At 34.1% G+C, this 18,536-nt stretch overlaps 2 protein-coding genes across 3 annotated transcripts in view; one reads left to right on the plus strand and one right to left on the minus strand.

The window, feature by feature from the left end:
* Positions 1–1,032: 1,032 nt before the first annotated feature.
* Positions 1,033–18,536, plus strand: part of LOC134852131 (laminin subunit gamma-1-like) — a 273,304-nt gene continuing 255,800 nt past the window's right edge. For both annotated transcript variants that reach the window (XM_063868421.1, XM_063868422.1), the window contains exon 1: positions 1,033–1,042. The gene's annotated coding sequence lies outside the window, so the exon portion shown is untranslated. The remainder of the gene's footprint in view (positions 1,043–18,536) is intronic.
* LOC134851981 (chymotrypsin-like protease CTRL-1) lies at positions 11,810–16,360 on the minus strand. Its single transcript, XM_063868257.1, has 3 exons — positions 16,138–16,360; positions 12,329–12,706; positions 11,810–11,976 (listed from the first exon to the last, which is right to left on the minus strand). The coding sequence occupies exons 1-3, from the start codon at positions 16,358–16,360 to the stop codon at positions 11,810–11,812; spliced, it is 768 nt and encodes a 255-aa protein (XP_063724327.1).

Genomic DNA, 18,536 nt, shown 5'->3' on the forward strand with positions numbered 1-18,536 from the left:
CAGAAGGACAGTTCTTCAGTTCGAGGCTCAGTTCCTTCAGATGAAAACAACAATTCTCGTTCCATAAAAATCCGTCACTCTTCAGAAAGGAAACAGCGGCGATCCTCTTTAAGGAGCTGAACAGATTTTATGTTGATCCTGTACTTCGAGCATAAATGATCTCAAAATCGGTATCATTGTTTGACCATGTAAGTGAAACGTCAGTTGGAACATTCAATGTTTTTCCCTGATACTAGATGTCTCATCATTCTTGACAACGTTCTTGTGAACATTCAAGAGTGATTTAAATGTGACCAAAACGGTTCGATGTGACAAAATTGATTCGATGTACGATTTTTATGATGAAAACTTGTAAAGTTTATCAAAAACTTACACAATGTCAAGGAAATATTTTCGATAATAGCCCGGTAATTAATAAAATTCAAATTCTTATAAGAACTTGAATTTAGATATAAGATACCTATAAGAAAATGAATTGAAGTGTAAATTGAGTATAAGAATATGAATTGTGATGCAAGAAATTGAACGGAAAAAACATTCGGATATACGTACCTCCAAGTGACGAGATATGTAGACTTTCCGAAACCTTCTGAGCTTCAGCTGAGTTTTTTCGCTCAGTAACCAAATGAAAAAAATAAGATCATCAAATCTCACTTGATTTACAAACAAATTTTTTTAACTGTAACTGTTTAGTCATAGTTAGGTCATAAATATGAGGCCATAAGTCGAAACAAGAACATCAAATACATGTGTTCTGAAACTGGGGCCCTATATGAGTTACGCACACTCTCAAGAGTTTCAACTGAGCTGTTTTGCATGACAATCGTTTGACGACAAAGATGCATCGAGACTGCTTTTATTTACTATCAAATATTCTGATTATTTTTTCCAGGTAAAGATAACCTTGAAATTACTATTACAATGGGTTTCTACGGTGCTACCATTTTTGAGCATTTTTGAGCTATTTGCGCTGTTTATGCAACTTCCTTACGACTAGAAAATCTGAGCCGCAATTTAAAGTCTGATAAGATTCTTATTAAATTCATTCAAAACTTTGAATTGATTCTTACATGATTTCATAATATTTTGAAGTTTAGTAACACCAGAAAGATATTATAGGTCTTTGTGAAAAAGTTCCTTTTCCAAAGAGCGCACAAAATACAATGCAAGATATGATTTAAATGGTGATAACTTTGAAAAAAAAAATGTATTACCTTCTGTAGACGTCGGGGGCTTTTTCCTTGCTGCAAACTTTTAAACGTTTGTTTGCAAGTTAAACGTTTGTTTCCACCAACTGATTGTTATGAAAATTGACATATTAACTTAATAGGCCATGACACACATAAATAAACATTTAGTCTTCATAAATAACCTTGTAAAAACCCTTATTACACAATAAAATTGATGCTAATGTGAGGTGGGGTGGGGGGATGGGGGGAAAGAGCGTAATTGGGATTTGTTTGCATGATGATGGTGGCCGTAGAAAAGCAATTTCCAGCCTAGAGTTTCTGAAAAAAAATTATGCGTATGAATAGACATTTTCCATACAAACCGTATATGGATGATTATGGTTGCACCTTCTTCTATGGTGGACAACGCGGGACCTTGCACGCTATAGCGCCCCAGTCTAGTAACAAAAAACTATCGGAGACTAAAACGAGGGGACTATAATGTTTAGTTATAATGGTATAAAGAACCAAGTTGTGTTCCCTCCCCCTTCTAGCTTAAGATAATTGTAGTATAAGGAAACTTTGCATGACGAACAAGTTAATTAAATTATTTTACCTATAGTATATAATTAACCAAAATAAAACACTAGATAATTTTAAAGTACTCTGCAAGTGGAGTACTTGAAATAGTGGGCACGTGAATAAGACCCAAGAACCAAAAGGCTAGTGTAACCAAAAGTTACATTCATCAAAATTTGAACAAAAAAGTTCATCATCTATATTGCAAATCCTGGGTTCCTTAGTTATTGCAAAAAAAGTCAGTTCATCATCTATATTGCAAGTTCTGGGTTCCTTATTTATTGCAAAAAAAGTCAGTTCATCATCTTTATTGCAAATCCTGGGTTCCTTAGTTATTGCAAAAAAATCAGTTCATCATCTATATTGCAAATCCTGGGTTCCTTAGTTATTGCAAAAAAAAGTCAGTTAATCATCTTTATTGCAAATCCTGGGTTCTTTATTTATTGCAAAAAAATTCAGTTCATCATCTATATTGCAAATCCTGGGTTCCTTAGTTATTGCAAAAAAAAGTCAGTTCATCATCTATATTGCAAATTCTGGGTTCCTTAGTTATTGCAAAAAAAAGTCAGTTCATCATCTATATTGCAAATCCTGGGTTCCTTAGTTATTGCAAAAAAAAGTCAGTTCATCATCTATATTGCAAATTCTGGGTTCCTTAGTTATCGCAAAAAAGTCAGTTCATCATCTATATTGCAAACCCTGCGTTCCTTAGTTATTGCAAAGAAAAGTCAGTTCATCATCTATATTGCAAATCCTGGGTTCCTTAGTTATTGCAAAAAAAGTCAGTTCATCATCTATATTTTAAATCCTGGGTTCCTTAGTTATTGCAAAATAGTCAGTTCATCATTTATATTGCAAATCTTGGGTTCCTTATTTATTGCAAAAAAGTAAGTTCATCATCTATATTGCAAACCCTGGGTTCCTTAGTTATTGCAAAGAAAAATCAGTTCATCATCTATATTGCAAATCCTGGGTTCCTTAGTTATTGCAAAAAAAGTCAGTTCATCGTCTATATTGCAAATCCTGGGTTCCTTAGTTATTGCATAAAAAGTCAGTTAATCATCTTTATTGCAAATCCTGGGTACCTTATTTTATTGCAAAAAAAAATCAGTTCATCATCTATATTGCAAATCCTGGGTTCCTTAGTTATTGCAAAAAAAAGTCAGTTCATCATCTATATTGCAAATTCTGGGTTCCTTAGTTATCGCAAAAAAGTCAGTTCATCATCTATATTGCAAACCCTTCGTTCCTTAGTTATTGCAAAGAAAAGTCAGTTCATCATCTATATTGCAAATCCTGGGTTCCTTAGTTATTGCAAAAAAAGTCAGTTCATCATCTATATTGCAAATCCTGGGTTCCTTAGTTATTGCAAAATAGTCAGTTCATCATTTATATTGCAAATCTTGGGTTCCTTATTTATTGCAAAAAAGTAAGTTCATCATCTATATTGCAAACCCTGGGTTCCTTAGTTATTGCAAAGAAAAGTCAGTTCATCATCTATATTGCAAATCCTGGGTTCCTTAGTTATTGCAAAAAAAGTCAGTTCATCATCTATATTGCAAATCCTGGGTTCCTTAGTTATTGCAAAAAAAGTCAGTTAATCATCTTTATTGCAAATCCTGGGTACCTTATTTATTGCAAAAATAAAGTCAGTTCATCATCTATATTGCAAATCCTGGGTACCTTATTTATTGCAAAAATAAAGTCAGTTCATCATCTATATTGCAAATTCTGGGTTCCTTAGTTATCGCAAAAAAGTCAGTTCATCATCTATATTGCAAATCCTGGGTTCCTTAGTTATTGCAAAAAAAGTCAGTTCATCATCTATATTGCAAATCCTGGGTTCCTTAGTTATTGCAAAAAAAGTCAGTTAATCATCTTTATTGCAAATCCTGGGTACCTTATTTATTGCAAAAATAAAGTCAGTTCATCATCTATATTGCAAATCCTGGGTACCTTAGTTATTGCAAAAAAAAGTCAGTTAATCATCTTTATTGCAAATCTTGGGTTCCTTAGTTATTGCAAAGAAAAGTCAGTTCATCATCTATATTGCAAATCCTGGGTTCCTTAGTTATTGCAAAAAAAGTCAGTTCATCATCTATATTGCAAATCCTGGGTTCCTTAGTTATTGCAAAATAGTCAGTTCATCATTTATATTGCAAATCTTGGGTTCCTTATTTATTGCAAAAAAGTAAGTTCATCATCTATATTGCAAACCCTGGGTTCCTTAGTTATTGCAAAGAAAAGTCAGTTCATCATCTATATTGCAAATCCTGGGTTCCTTAGTTATTGCAAAAAAAGTCAGTTCATCATCTATATTGCAAATCCTGGGTTCCTTAGTTATTGCAAAAAAAGTCAGTTAATCATCTTTATTGCAAATCCTGGGTACCTTATTTATTGCAAAAATAAAGTCAGTTCATCATCTATATTGCAAATCCTGGGTACCTTATTTATTGCAAAAATAAAGTCAGTTCATCATCTATATTGCAAATTCTGGGTTCCTTAGTTATCGCAAAAAAGTCAGTTCATCATCTATATTGCAAATCCTGGGTTCCTTAGTTATTGCAAAAAAAGTCAGTTCATCATCTATATTGCAAATCCTGGGTTCCTTAGTTATTGCAAAAAAAGTCAGTTAATCATCTTTATTGCAAATCCTGGGTACCTTATTTATTGCAAAAATAAAGTCAGTTCATCATCTATATTGCAAATCCTGGGTTCCTTAGTTATTGCAAAAAAAAGTCAGTTAATCATCTTTATTGCAAATCTTGGGTTCCTTAGTTATTGCAAAATAGTCAGTTCATCATTTATATTGCAAATCTTGGGTTCCTTATTTATTGCAAAAAAGTAAGTTCATCATCTATATTGCAAACCCTGGGTTCCTTAGTTATTGCAAAGAAAAGTCAGTTCATCATCTATGTTGCAAATCCTGGGTTCCTTAGTTATTGCAAAAAAAGTCAGTTCATCATCTATATTGCAAATCCTGGTTTCCTTAGTTATTGCAAAAAAGTCAGTTAATCATCTTTATTGCAAATCCTGGGTACCTTAGTTATCGCAAAAAAGTCAGTTCATCATCTATATTGCAAACCCTGCGTTCCTTAGTTATTGCAAAGAAAAGTCAGTTCATCATCTATATTGCAAATCCTGGGTTCCTTAGTTATTGCAAAAAAAAGTCAGTTAATCATCTTTATTGCAAATCTTGGGTTCCTTAGTTATTGCAAAATAGTCAGTTCATCATTTATATTGCAAATCTTGGGTTCCTTATTTATTGCAAAAAAGTAAGTTCATCATCTATATTGCAAACCCTGGGTTCCTTAGTTATTGCAAAGAAAAGTCAGTTCATCATCTATGTTGCAAATCCTGGGTTCCTTAGTTATTGCAAAAAAAGTCAGTTCATCATCTATATTGCAAATCCTGGTTTCCTTAGTTATTGCAAAAAAGTCAGTTAATCATCTTTATTGCAAATCCTGGGTACCTTATTTATTGCAAAAAAAAGTCAGTTCATCATCTATATTGCAAATCCTGGGTTCCTTAGTTATTGCAAAAAAAGTCAGTTCATCATCTATATTGCAAATCCTGGGTTCCTTAGTTATTGCAAAAAAAGTCAGTTCATCATCTATATTGCAAACCCTGGGTTCCTTAGTTATTGCAAAGAAAAGTCAGTTCATCATCTCTATTGCAAACACTGGGTTCCTTAGTTATTGCAAAAAAAGTCAGTTCATCATCTATATTGCAAATCCTGGGTTCCTTAGTTATTGCAAAAAAAGTCAGTTAATCATCTTTATTGCAAATCCTTGGTTCCTTATTTATTGCAAAAAAAGTCAGTTCATCATCTATATTGCAAATCCTGGGTTCCTCAGTTATTGTAAAAAAAAAGCCAGTTCATCATCTATATTGCAAATCCTGGGTTCTTTAGTTGTTGCAAAAAAATCAGCTCATCATCTTTATTGCAAATCCTTGGTTCCTTATTTATTGCAAAAAAAGTCAGTTCATCATCTATATTGCAAATCCTGGGTTCCTCAGTTATTGTAAAAAAAAGCCAGTTCATCATCTATATTGCAAATCCTGGGTTCCTTAGTTATTGCAAAAAAAAGTCAGTTCATCATCTATATTGCAAATTCTGGGTTCCTTAGTTATCGCAAAAAAGTCAGTTCATCATCTATATTGCAAACCCTGCGTTCCTTAGTTATTGCAAAAAAAAGTCAGTTAATCATCTTTATTGCAAATCCTGGGTACCTTATTTTATTGCAAAGAAAAGTCAGTTCATCATCTATATTGCAAATCCTGGGTTCCTTAGTTATTGCAAAAAAAAGTCAGTTAATCATCTTTATTGCAAATCTTGGGTTCCTTAGTTATTGCAAAATAGTCAGTTCATCATTTATATTGCAAATCTTGGGTTCCTTATTTATTGCAAAAAAGTAAGTTCATCATCTATATTGCAAATCCTGGGTACCTTATTTATTGCAAAAAAAAGTCAGTTCATCATCTATATTGCAAATCCTGGGTTCCTTAGTTATTGCAAAAAAAGTCAGTTCATCATCTATATTGCAAATCCTGGGTTCCTTAGTTATTGCAAAAAAAGTCAGTTCATCATCTATATTGCAAACCCTGGGTTCCTTAGTTATTGCAAAGAAAAGTCAGTTCATCATCTCTATTGCAAACACCGGGTTCCTTAGTTATTGCAAAAAAAGTCAGTTCATCATCTATATTGCAAATCCTGGGTTCCTTAGTTATTGCAAAAAAAGTCAGTTAATCATCTTTATTGCAAATCCTTGGTTCCTTATTTATTGCAAAAAAAGTCAGTTCATCATCTATATTGCAAATCCTGGGTTCCTCAGTTATTGTAAAAAAAGCCAGTTCATCATCTATATTGCAAATCCTGGGTTCTTTAGTTGTTGCAAAAAAATCAGCTCATCATCTATATTGCAAATCCTGGGTTCCTTAGTCATTGCAAAAAAAGTCAGTTAATCATCTTTATTGCAAATCCTGGGTTCCTTATTTATTGCAAAAAAAAGTCAGTTCATCATCTATATTGCAAATCCTGGGTTCCTTAGTTATTGCAAAAAAGACAGTTCATCATCTATATTGCAAATCCTGGGTTCCTTAGTTATTGCAAAAAAAGTCAGTTAATCATCTTTATTGCAAATCCTGGGTACCTTATTTATTGCAAAAATAAAGTCAGTTCATCATCTATATTGCAAATCCTGGGTTCCTTAGTTATTGCAAAAAAAAAGTCAGTTCATCATCTATATTGCAAATTCTGGGTTCCTTAGTTATCGCAAAAAAGTCAGTTCATCATCTATATTGCAAACCCTGCGTTCCTTAGTTATTGCAAAGAAAAGTCAGTTCATCATCTATATTGCAAATCCTGGGTTCCTTAGTTATTGCAAAAAAAGTCAGTTAATCATCTTTATTGCAAATCTTGGGTTCCTTAGTTATTGCAAAATAGTCAGTTCATCATTTATATTGCAAATCTTGGGTTCCTTATTTATTGCAAAAAAGTAAGTTCATCATCTATATTGCAAACCCTGGGTTCCTTAGTTATTGCAAAGAAAAGTCAGTTCATCATCTATGTTGCAAATCCTGGGTTCCTTAGTTATTGCAAAAAAAGTCAGTTCATCATCTATATTGCAAATCCTGGTTTCCTTAGTTATTGCAAAGAAGTCAGTTAATCATCTTTATTGCAAATCCTGGGTACCTTATTTATTGCAAAAAAAAGTCAGTTCATCATCTATATTGCAAATCCTGGGTTCCTTAGTTATTGCAAAAAAAGTCAGTTCATCATCTATATTGCAAATCCTGGGTTCCTTAGTTATTGCAAAAAAAAGTCAGTTCATCATCTATATTGCAAACCCTGGGTTCCTTAGTTATTGCAAAGAAAAGTCAGTTCATCATCTCTATTGCAAACACTGGGTTCCTTAGTTATTGCAAAAAAAGTCAGTTCATCATCTATATTGCAAATCCTGGGTTCCTTAGTTATTGCAAAAAAAGTCAGTTAATCATCTTTATTGCAAATACTTGGTTCCTTATTTATTGCAAAAAAAGTCAGTTCATCATCTATATTGCAAATCCTGGGTTCCTCAGTTATTGTAAAAAAAAGACAGTTCATCATCTATATTGCAAATCCTGGGTTCTTTAGTTGTTGCAAAAAAATCAGCTCATCATCTATATTGCAAATCCTGGGTTCCTTAGTCATTGCAAAAAAAGTCAGTTAATCATCTTTATTGCAAATCCTGGGTTCCTTATTTATTGCAAAAAAAGTCAGCTCATCATCTATATTGCAAATCCTGGGTTCCTTAGTTATTGCAAAAAAAGTCAGTTCATCATCTATATTGCAAATTCTGGGTTCCTTAGTTATTGCAAAAAAGTCAGTTCATCATCTATATTGCAAACCCTGGAGTCCTTAGTTATTGCAAAAAAAAGTCAGTTCGTCATCTATATTGCAAATTCTGGGTTCCTTAGTTATTGCAAAAAAAAAGTCAGTTCATCATCTATATTGCAAATTCTGGGTTCCTTAGTTATCGCAAAAAAGTCAGTTCATCATCTATATTGCAAACCCTGCGTTCCTTATTTATTGCAACAAAAAGTCAGTTCATCATCTATATTGCAAAATCTGGGTTCCTTAGTTATTGCAGAAAAAAAGACAGTTCATCATCTATATTGCAAATTCTGGGTTCCTTAGTTATTGCAAAAAAAAGTCAGTTCATCATTTTTATTGCAAATCCTGGGTTCCTTAGTTATTGCAAAAAAATCAGTTCATCATCTATATTGCAAATCCTGGGTACCTTATTTATTGCAAAAAAAAGTCAGTTCATCATCTATATTGCAAGTCCTGGGTTCCTTAGTTATTGCAAAAAAAGTCAGTTCATCATCTTTATTGCAAATCCTGGGTTCCTTAGTTATTGTAAAAAAAAAAGTCAGTTCATCATCTATATTGCAAATTCTGGGTTCCTTAGTTATTGCAAAAAAAAGTCAGTTCATCATTTTTATTGCAAATCCTGGGTTCCTTAGTATTGCAAAAAAATCAGTTCATCATCTACATTGCAAATCCTGGGTTCCTTAGTTATTGCAAACAAAGTCAGTTAATCATCTTTATTGCAAATCCTGGGTTCCTTAGTTATTGCAAAAAAAATCAGTTCATCATCTATATTGCAAGTCCTGGGTTCCCTAGTTATTGCAAAAAAAGTCAGTTCATCATCTTTATTGCAAATCCTGGGTTCCTTAGTTATTGCAAAAAAAGTCAGTTCATCATCTTTATTGCAAATCCTGGGTTCCTTAGTTATTGCAAAAAAAAAGTCAGTTCATCATCTATATTGCAAATTCTGGGTTCCTTAGTTATTGCAAAAAAAAAGTCAGTTCATCATTTTTATTGCAAATCCTGGGTTCCTTAGTTATTGCAAAAAAATCAGTTCATCATCTACATTGCAAATCCTGGGTTCCTTAGTTATTGCAAACAAAGTCAGTTAATCATCTTTATTGCAAATCCTGGGTTCCTTAGTTATTGCAAAAAAAATCAGTTCATCATCTATATTGCAAGTCCTGGGTTCCTTAGTTATTGCAAAAAAAGTCAGTTCATCATCTTTATTGCAAATCCTGGGTTCCTTAGTTATTGCAAAAAAAAGTCAGTTCATCATCTATATTGCAAATTCTGGGTTCCTTAGTTATTGCAAAAAAAAAGTCAGTTCATCATTTTTATTGCAAATCCTGGGTTCCTTAGTTATTGCAAAAAAATCAGTTCATCATCTACATTGCAAATCCTGGGTTCCTTAGTTATTGCAAAATAGTCAGTTCATCATTTATATTGCAAATCTTGGGTTCCTTATTTATTGCAAAAAAGTAAGTTCATCATCTATATTGCAAACCCTGGGTTCCTTAGTTATTGCAAACAAAGTCAGTTAATCATCTTTATTGCAAATCCTGGGTTCCTTAGTTATTGCAAAAAAAATCAGTTCATCATCTATATTGCAAACCCTGGGTTCCTTTGTTATTGCAGAAAAAAAGACAGTTCATCATCTATATTGCAAATTCTGGGTTCCTTAGTTATTGCAAAAAAAAGTCAGTTCATCATATTTATTGCAATTTCTGGGTTCCTTAGTTATTGCAAAAAAAGTCACTTCATCATCTATATTGCAAATCCTGGGTTCCTTAGTTATTGCAAAATAGTCAGTTCATCATTTATATTGCAAATCTTGGGTTCCTTATTTATTGCAAAAAAGTAAGTTCATCATCTATATTGCAAACCCTGGGTTCCTTAGTTATTGCAAACAAAGTCAGTTAATCATCTTTATTGCAAATCCTGGGTTCCTTAGTTATTGCAAAAAAAATCAGTTCATCATCTATATTGCAAGTCCTGGGTTCCTTAGTTATTGCAAAAAAAGTCAGTTCATCATCTTTATTGCAAATCCTGGGTTCCTTAGTTATTGCAAAAAAAGTCAGTTGATCATCTTTATTGCAAATCCTGGGTTCCTTAGTTATTGCAAAAAAAAGTCAGTTCATCATCTATATTGCAAATTCTGGGTTCCTTAGTTATTGCAAAAAAAAAGTCAGTTCATCATTTTTATTGCAAATCCTGGGTTCCTTAGTTATTGCAAAAAAATCAGTTCATCATCTACATTGCAAATCCTGGGTTCCTTAGTTATTGCAAACAAAGTCAGTTAATCATCTTTATTGCAAATCCTGGGTTCCTTAGTTATTGCAAAAAAAATCAGTTCATCATCTATATTGCAAGTCCTGGGTTCCTTAGTTATTGCAAAAAAAGTCAGTTCATCATCTTTATTGCAAATCCTGGGTTCCTTAGTTATCGCAAAAAAAAGTCAGTTCATCATCTATATTGCAAATTCTGGGTTCCTTAGTTATTGCAAAAAAAAAGTCAGTTCATCATTTTTATTGCAAATCCTGGGTTCCTTAGTTATTGCAAAAAAATCAGTTCATCATCTACATTGCAAATCCTGGGTTCCTTAGTTATTGCAAACAAAGTCAGTTAATCATCTTTATTGCAAATCCTGGGTTCCTTAGTTATTGCAAAAAAAATCAGTTCATCATCTATATTGCAAGTCCTGGGTTCCTTAGTTATTGCAAAAAAAGTCAGTTGATCATCTATATTGCAAATTCTGGGTTCCTTAGTTATTGCAAAAAGTCAGTTCATCATCTATATTGCAAACCCTGGGTTCCTTTGTTATTGCAGAAAAAAAGACAGTTCATCATCTATATTGCAAATTCTGGGTTCCTTAGTTATTGCAAAAAAAGTCAGTTCATCATTTTTATTGCAAATTCTGGGTTCCTTAGTTATTGCAAAAAAAGTCAGTTCATCATCTATATTTTAAATCCTGGGTTCCTTAGTTATTGCAAAATAGTCAGTTCATCATTTATATTGCAAATCTTGGGTTCCTTATTTATTGCAAAAAAGTAAGTTCATCATCTATATTGCAAACCCTGGGTTCCTTAGTTATTGCAAAAAAAGTCAGTTCATCATCTTTATTGAAAATCCTGGGTTCCTTAGTTATTGCAAAAAAAAGTCAGTTCATCATCTATATTGCAAATTCTGGGTTCCTTAGTTATTGCAAAAAAAAAGTCAGTTCATCATTTTTATTGCAAATCCTGGGTTCCTTAGTTATTGCAAAAAAATCAGTTCATCATCTACATTGCAAATCCTGGGTTCCTTAGTTATTGCAAACAAAGTCAGTTAATCATCTTTATTGCAAATCCTGGGTTCCTTAGTTATTGCAAAAAAAAATCAGTTCATCATCTATATTGCAAGTCCTGGGTTCCTTAGTTATTGCAAAAAAAGTCAGTTCATTATCTATATTGCAAATTCTGGGTTCCTTAGTTATTGCAAAAAGTCAGTTCATCATCTATATTGCAAACCCTGGGTTCCTTTGTTATTGCAGAAAAAAAGACAGTTCATCATCTATATTGCAAATTCTGGGTTCCTTAGTTATTGCAAAAAAAAGTCAGTTCATCATTTTTATTGCAAATTCTGGGTTCCTTAGTTATTGCAAAAAAAGTCACTCCATCATCTATATTGCAAATCCTGGGTTCCTTAGTTATTGCAAATCCTCTGAAAATCAGATAAGCATAGCTCTTCTGATCCATTCGGCATATGCAGACACTCGCGTGTATATTCCGTATCCATTGCACAAAGAACTGCCATAGCTCACCACTCCATACAGACAGTATGGTCTGCCGTGCATCAGGGGATACGCAGGACCCCCAGAATCACCAGAACAACTGTCTGACATGAAGAAAAAAAAACAATCTACAACAACTTGCACATAGACATAGCCCTTCAATCACTCAATCATACTGAAAAAAAAAGTTTCATTCAACGATTAAGTTCAGTTTAAATTTTCCATTTTTGTTTTTCGCTATTTGAGGCCATTTTTTTATATTTTACGAACAACAATTACGCTTTCAGCCATTTTAGCATGTAAAAGTAGCACAGAAAAAATTTATCAAATTTGTGAGAAGTGGAAAAATGATATTCCTTTAATTTTGAAAGTGCTAAAAGTAAACAAAAAATTATGACCATTGAAAAATTATTGATAAACCAATCAACCGCTGAGCCCGGGAGTTTCAAAGCGTACCTTTCTCATCGCCCATCAAGCATATTTGCTGTGAGGGAAACCAGTCACTCTTCCTTCGACATTTGGCAGTCCCCACCTCCTGCAGAACTACTTCCTGCAAATTTTTTGCGTATTTTTTTTCAGTTACATTGACCAATCCCATGCCGGAAACGGCTATGGGGTAGTGTTTGAACCTGCTACTCTCTGTACATAGATTGATTATCCCATAATGATGAGGGCTCTGAGGAATGGGTGCGTAGGTCTTGATCAATGCTATGTCATTGATCTTGGTAACCTTGTCGTATGCCTCGTGAACTATCGCCTCCCCGATACTGTATACAAATTTGGATGGCTTTGAGAAGTCGCCAATTTGGATGACAATCATTCGTTTGCCCAACGCTGAAAACGAAAAATATATCTGTCAGCGCGGCTAACTATGCGTCTGTTTTATTATGAAGTCATTTAATATAGAACACTTTAGTTCAGTTTTTTGCAAAATTGTTACTAAAAACTAAGAAAACCCTTTAACCTATGGAGCTAAAACTTGAACTAAAATAATTCTTGTTTCGGTTTTGCTTAAATTTGTTTGTTGGCCTGGCCGTAGTTGATGAAATGTCTTTCTGTTCAGCCTCAACTTATTGCTATAAGTTTTGATATATGAATTGTTCACTAAAATGACCAGGTTGATGAGTTGTTCAAATGCCCATATTCCGCAGTTGCTAACGTATTGTGAAAACTTATGAATAAAGAGAATTGTTCAAATAATGGGAAAAGTGTTGCCAATTATTCAAAAAAACTCTGGAACCTAAGTGTTATTTTGAGTTTTTCCCGGCCATTTAAACGACCATGTTTATTGTCATAGGAATATTTTGGTGCCATGACTCGGGGAAATCCAGAAAAAAAAGCTATTTTAGTACCCTATTTTATCACAAAAAGGGCTAAGTGCGCGGTAAGTAAAAGGAAAACAAAAATTTCAGGGGATAAAAGAACGCATCATATAATTTTCCTTCCTTTTTTGTCCCATACTGTCAAAAACGTGCCGGTAGTTACATATGTTCCTTTCGGAGTTTCATATTCGAATGCTTCTTTATTCTGTCTGCTGAAGTATTTCAATTTACTGAGTTTCTTCAACATCGACGGAGGTCTTAACCAGTAGCAAGACAACATTGCAACTGTACTAAAAGTCTCTCAATCTGCTCCACTACTAGAGGCCGACTGACATTGGAGACAAAAATTTCTAAGAAAAGAAAAAGTCGAAAAAGTTGTGCGAAAGTTAAACTACAAATCCATTGTCTAGCTGTAAGTTTTTGTACAAAGCTTTTGTACAAAGAAATTTGAGTACAAACCGAACCTAAACCGACCCTAATTCTTGAAAACTAAATTATACAAAAGTTCCAAAGATATAGAATTAAATGCTAGAGGGTTTTTCTAACTAATTTTTAAATGGAAGTAGAAAATGTTTGAATACCCCAAAAAAAGTTGACCAAAGGTTTCATTTTTTTGCCCAAAACATAGTAAAAGACCAAAATTGGGGATCTTTATGTTGTAAAAACCAAACATTGTTGCCTCCGCCCCGACTTTTGTTTAGTTGAGTGAGTTGTTTAAGCCTACTTCTTACCTCAGGTTTTCCTCTTGGGGATTATCTGAAACTTATAACAATTCAATCAACTCGAACTTACTAGTACCGGTTTTTTGAATCGGTCCGATAGCGAAACGTTGCATATCAACCCCAAAACGCTCTCCCAACGTCATTTTCCGTTCCTTACCGTGTTTGGTTGTGTTGGTTTGGATTTATTTCTTACCGCGGGTTTTGCTCTTAAGCGAACCGGCCTAATTGAGTGTGCAATACCGTGCACACAGAGACGTAACAGTACAGTTCACATGAAGACCATATATTTTCAGACGTCTAAATTTTACCTTAAAATAATTTAAAGTAGCGTTCCCACATCTATGATGGTTTTCATCTTAGGAACAAGCTTTCTTTTTTATGCAATAGAAGCCCAACCCCGCAAGCTGAGAGATAGATTGCAAAAAAGTTGTAAAGCCATAAACGTTCTTTAAAAAAAAATCAAAAGAAAACAGTCGAATAAATTTTACACAATAACCCACAGTTAGCTTCCCGGAATGATATGGTTTTGTGGCATGGCTTAATCAATAATTCTATAAACAAGAATCAAAGCAAAAAAACTCAATGTTTGTCCGCTTTGCAATTAAATCGACTTTTCAACAATTATAGAAACCGATTAATTGCAACCATTTTTGTCACCGAGAAAAGACAGACAATATTCTTACCGCTTTTCAAAAGGAAGCAAACTAAATTAGCCGCCCAGACCGTCAACATAAAACAATTTGTCCCTTTTATTCCAAAGTTTTTGTATAAATTTTTAACAAATTTAGTTTTAAACTTACCTTGTCAATGAAAATTATTTATTTTATTTCAAATTAAATTTATCGAATTTCTAGCAACTTTTAAATTTAAGCGTTAGTTTAATAGGCCAGATAAAGTTGCTCATACCAATTCTTTCATTCAGCCAGAATTTTTTCGAAATGATTACACTGGGCTGATTTTTTACGTTAGGTTTTGCTAACAGGTGTTGTCTGACCCTCGGAGCAGTCACTCGTTAAGTGATGGCTACGGACCCGTCTTTGCTTACCGCAACCGTTCCCTCGCCTCCGACTGCAATGGCGTCCGATCTTACCGATAAGATCAATCGTCTCACGCTAGCTAGATTGAAGCATAAAAAAGAGCTAGATATAAACCATGAGTGCATACTTGAGGCTATTGAAAGGAACGACCTTGTTAAAATTAAAAAATGTCTTCAAAATTGTAAAAAAGAAACGTTTGGAAAAAGCAGTTTCCAAAAATGAAGAAATCCTCTTTTTAACCCTCGTCAATCCGACAAAGCAGCCTTGGAACAATGGTTAGAGCTCTTAACACACAAAAACGACGATGTTCATAATAAAGCTTGACAAAATCTTGACACCAAACAGACCCTTAGCCACTTTGAAAAGTTTAAAACACAAAACTCCGAAACCACATCACAAAACCACATCTTCAAAAAACTTATCTGCGTCAATAACTTCTAGCCAAAGATGTCGAGAGCTGAAAATTGCAACTTTACGACATGGAGAAATAGAGCGACGATATAAAACTAAACTTCAGTTGAAACAGTAGAAAAATCTGTTAGAACTGGAAGAGGTTGCCGAAGAAAATCGAGTTAAATTGGCCGAACCCACCTTAACTGAAAATACCATTCTTGAAGACATGAAAGAGAGGTCAAATTCGACAAACTTGCCCGAGAAGAGTCTTGCGGGAAGTTAAACGACAGTAAGCTGGGTGAACGAAATAACCGAAGAAATTCAATCTGCTTAGAAAATCGAACCGTCACCGAGTGCTTCTGGTTTCAAACCACTCCGCGTTAACCCAGTTAACCCATCTTTCCAACCGACGATATCTTTCATGAATAGTCAATTGGATGAGCTAAATACCAATATCATAAATCAGTTTCAACCTAGATCCGAGAATGTATAATCCAGAATAACACTCAATAGATTCGAACTATTGGACAAAATGTTGCCAATTATTCTGGAAACCTAATTTTAATTGTTCTTTTGAGTTTTTCACGACCATTTAAACGTCCGTCCTTTTTGTCATAGGAATTATATCCTCAATAACGCTTGTAAAATATCTGTTCACGTTGTCCGATCTGTCTTTTTTTTCCTTTTCCCCCCACCTCACACGAACATCAACCTTTTGGTGTTAGGAGAAGTTTTACAAGCTTAGGTATGAAGGCTAAAAGTTTCAAAATTAACGGCCATTTTTGTCTTACGTGATTGCAAGCAGTGGGCGGCAGTCAAAACATGTCGTGCTCCAATAATGCTGCCCCCGCAAACTCCTCCCAAACTGAGGACCTTAACGAAGAAAGGTCGAGTAGGAGAGTCATACCCATTCACTATCGATCTACTTTCCGTCTCGCGATCTTCGTTCAACGAAGTGGCTATTTGAACACCGGCAGCTGCGAATGTCAAGAGTGCTATCTCAAGGAACTTCATCTTGAGTTGCAGTGAAGACTTTTAATTTTCTAAGAGTTTTCGAATTTAAATGAATTTTCTTTGACTTTTGCTGAAAATTATGTAATTTTTCATCAAAATTTTCTTTAAAATGATCACATAGGCGGCTTTTTAATTTTTTTTGACGATGAAGAACTGGCGGGGAAGCATATTTGACATGCTGCGCGCAATCCAATTCAATCAAATTTGTCTATTATTTCTTAGCAAGTAGGGGATCAACTGAGCCATCCCCCCTCAATGATCATTTCAGCTATCTCACCCCCCCCCCCACCCCAAGCAAAACTGGTAAGACGCTAAAAACGGAAGTCAGCTAACGCAAGTAGATGGCTCTTTTTACTCTCCCCATTCCCCCCAACCTCACAAAAGCATCAGTTTTATGGTGTAACGAGGGATTTTACAAGGTTAAGCATGCTGACCAAATATGTTTGTCACGGCCTAATTAGTTCGCATGCCAGTTTTTGTAAGATTCGAACAACGTGAACAAAATGTCTTCAGTAAAACTTTGCATGTGGGCGGAAGGAAAAAAAGCCAAGCAGGCATTCAATTGACCGACTATAGTTCATTTTATATGAGTGAGTATCAAAAAAAATTCAGAAAAAAACGAAATTTTTTATGCATTACTTTAAACATTTTTTTGTATGGGCCACCATTGTCTCTCGTCGAGAATTTACCAGGATTGGTGCTCTAGCCTTCAATCTGGATACCAAAAACTGTTCTCCTCAGCACTTTAATAATTTGCGCAATAGCTTTTTTTTACCGTTAAGGACAGAAAAAGTTTTTTGTGCCTCCGTCCTATTGATTTTTTTCACTCCTGAATTTAATTTTTGCGCTTTGATATTGTAAATTTTGGTTTTCCACATTTGTTGGAGAATCTGGTTTATGATTTCATCTCATTCAAATTTTTTTCAAATTATAAAGATATCTCAAGTACCTATTGAGCTATCTTCCCCCACGCGAGAATGGGGGATTGCTCAATTGACCGCAAGCGGGCTCTCTTCTCTGTGTTAGGTAAAACCAGGCTGCAGTTTAGTTAATGCTAACTCTTTAGGTTACCGTTTTTTTATGATCTTCACGGACAGATCCCTGGGACTTGTGTAACTCGGTAACTCGGTTTCAGCAATCTATGAGTTTTCTTTGAGGGTTGCAGTGTTTGCAGATGCACCATACACGCCAAGTACATGTCACTAGCTCATTGTAATACTTTTTACCATAACTCCATCATTTCTTTGTTTCAATCCTCTCAGGTCGTTCGAATCCGTAATTTTATTGAAAAGATTGAAAAGAGCTGACCGGGACCAAAAATTTTCATCGCATTTAGCAAGTCGGTTTTTTCTGACCATGAAATCTTATGTCCTTGTCGAGTTTCGTTTTCCTTCATTTTGGAATTTTCTGAAACATCGAGATCGTATTGCCCATTGATGAGTTTGATGAAAAGTAGAAAAAATCGTGTAGTCAAATATTGCCAATTAACAAAAAATAGTTTCAACGAGAGAAAAAAAAATACAATTAATTTTTTTGTGGAAACAGTTTATGATTAAAACAAAACTTAAAATTGAAGAACGGGAAAACAAAAGAATGTTTTCCACTCCTAAAATATGAAGAAAAAATCTGTACACAGTAGTTGTTTTTTCACCATGTCAACTTTTTTTTAAATTTATGGTTACGTTGAAATAATTTTTCAAACCTCAAATACAAATTTGGAGAATTGAGTTTCGATTTTGTAAAAGCAATTTGACGTTGTCATAATACAAGCAAAATTGGCATGGTCATCAAACTAACTATCTCGAACTGATTTGTTCTTTGAATTTCACAAATTATCATCACTCATTCATTCATGTAAAATAACTAAGAAAATTGAAAACTTGCAGTGTGTGTGGAAAATCGAAAAGAGCTAAACAATAAACATTCGGTAACAAATTAGCGATTCTACAAATGATTCTAGCTTATCATAAACAGACATTAACCTCTGAACTTTTTTACCAACGCAGCAAAGATTGATAGCCGTTGAGGACTGCTTAATGCATTATGGCTGAAACATAGAACTAATGGTTTTTTTCAGCAACAAAGAGCAAAACCTTTTATGCGATTTCTTACTCTTGTTTTGGGCACCTTGTGGCCCCAGAAAGTTGTGGAAATTCTATCTCTAATGAGGTTCGAA

The sequence above is a fragment of the Symsagittifera roscoffensis genome, chromosome 7, assembly GCF_963678635.1.
Source record: "Symsagittifera roscoffensis chromosome 7, txSymRosc1.1, whole genome shotgun sequence".
Taxonomy (NCBI): Eukaryota; Metazoa; Xenacoelomorpha; order Acoela; family Convolutidae; genus Symsagittifera; species Symsagittifera roscoffensis.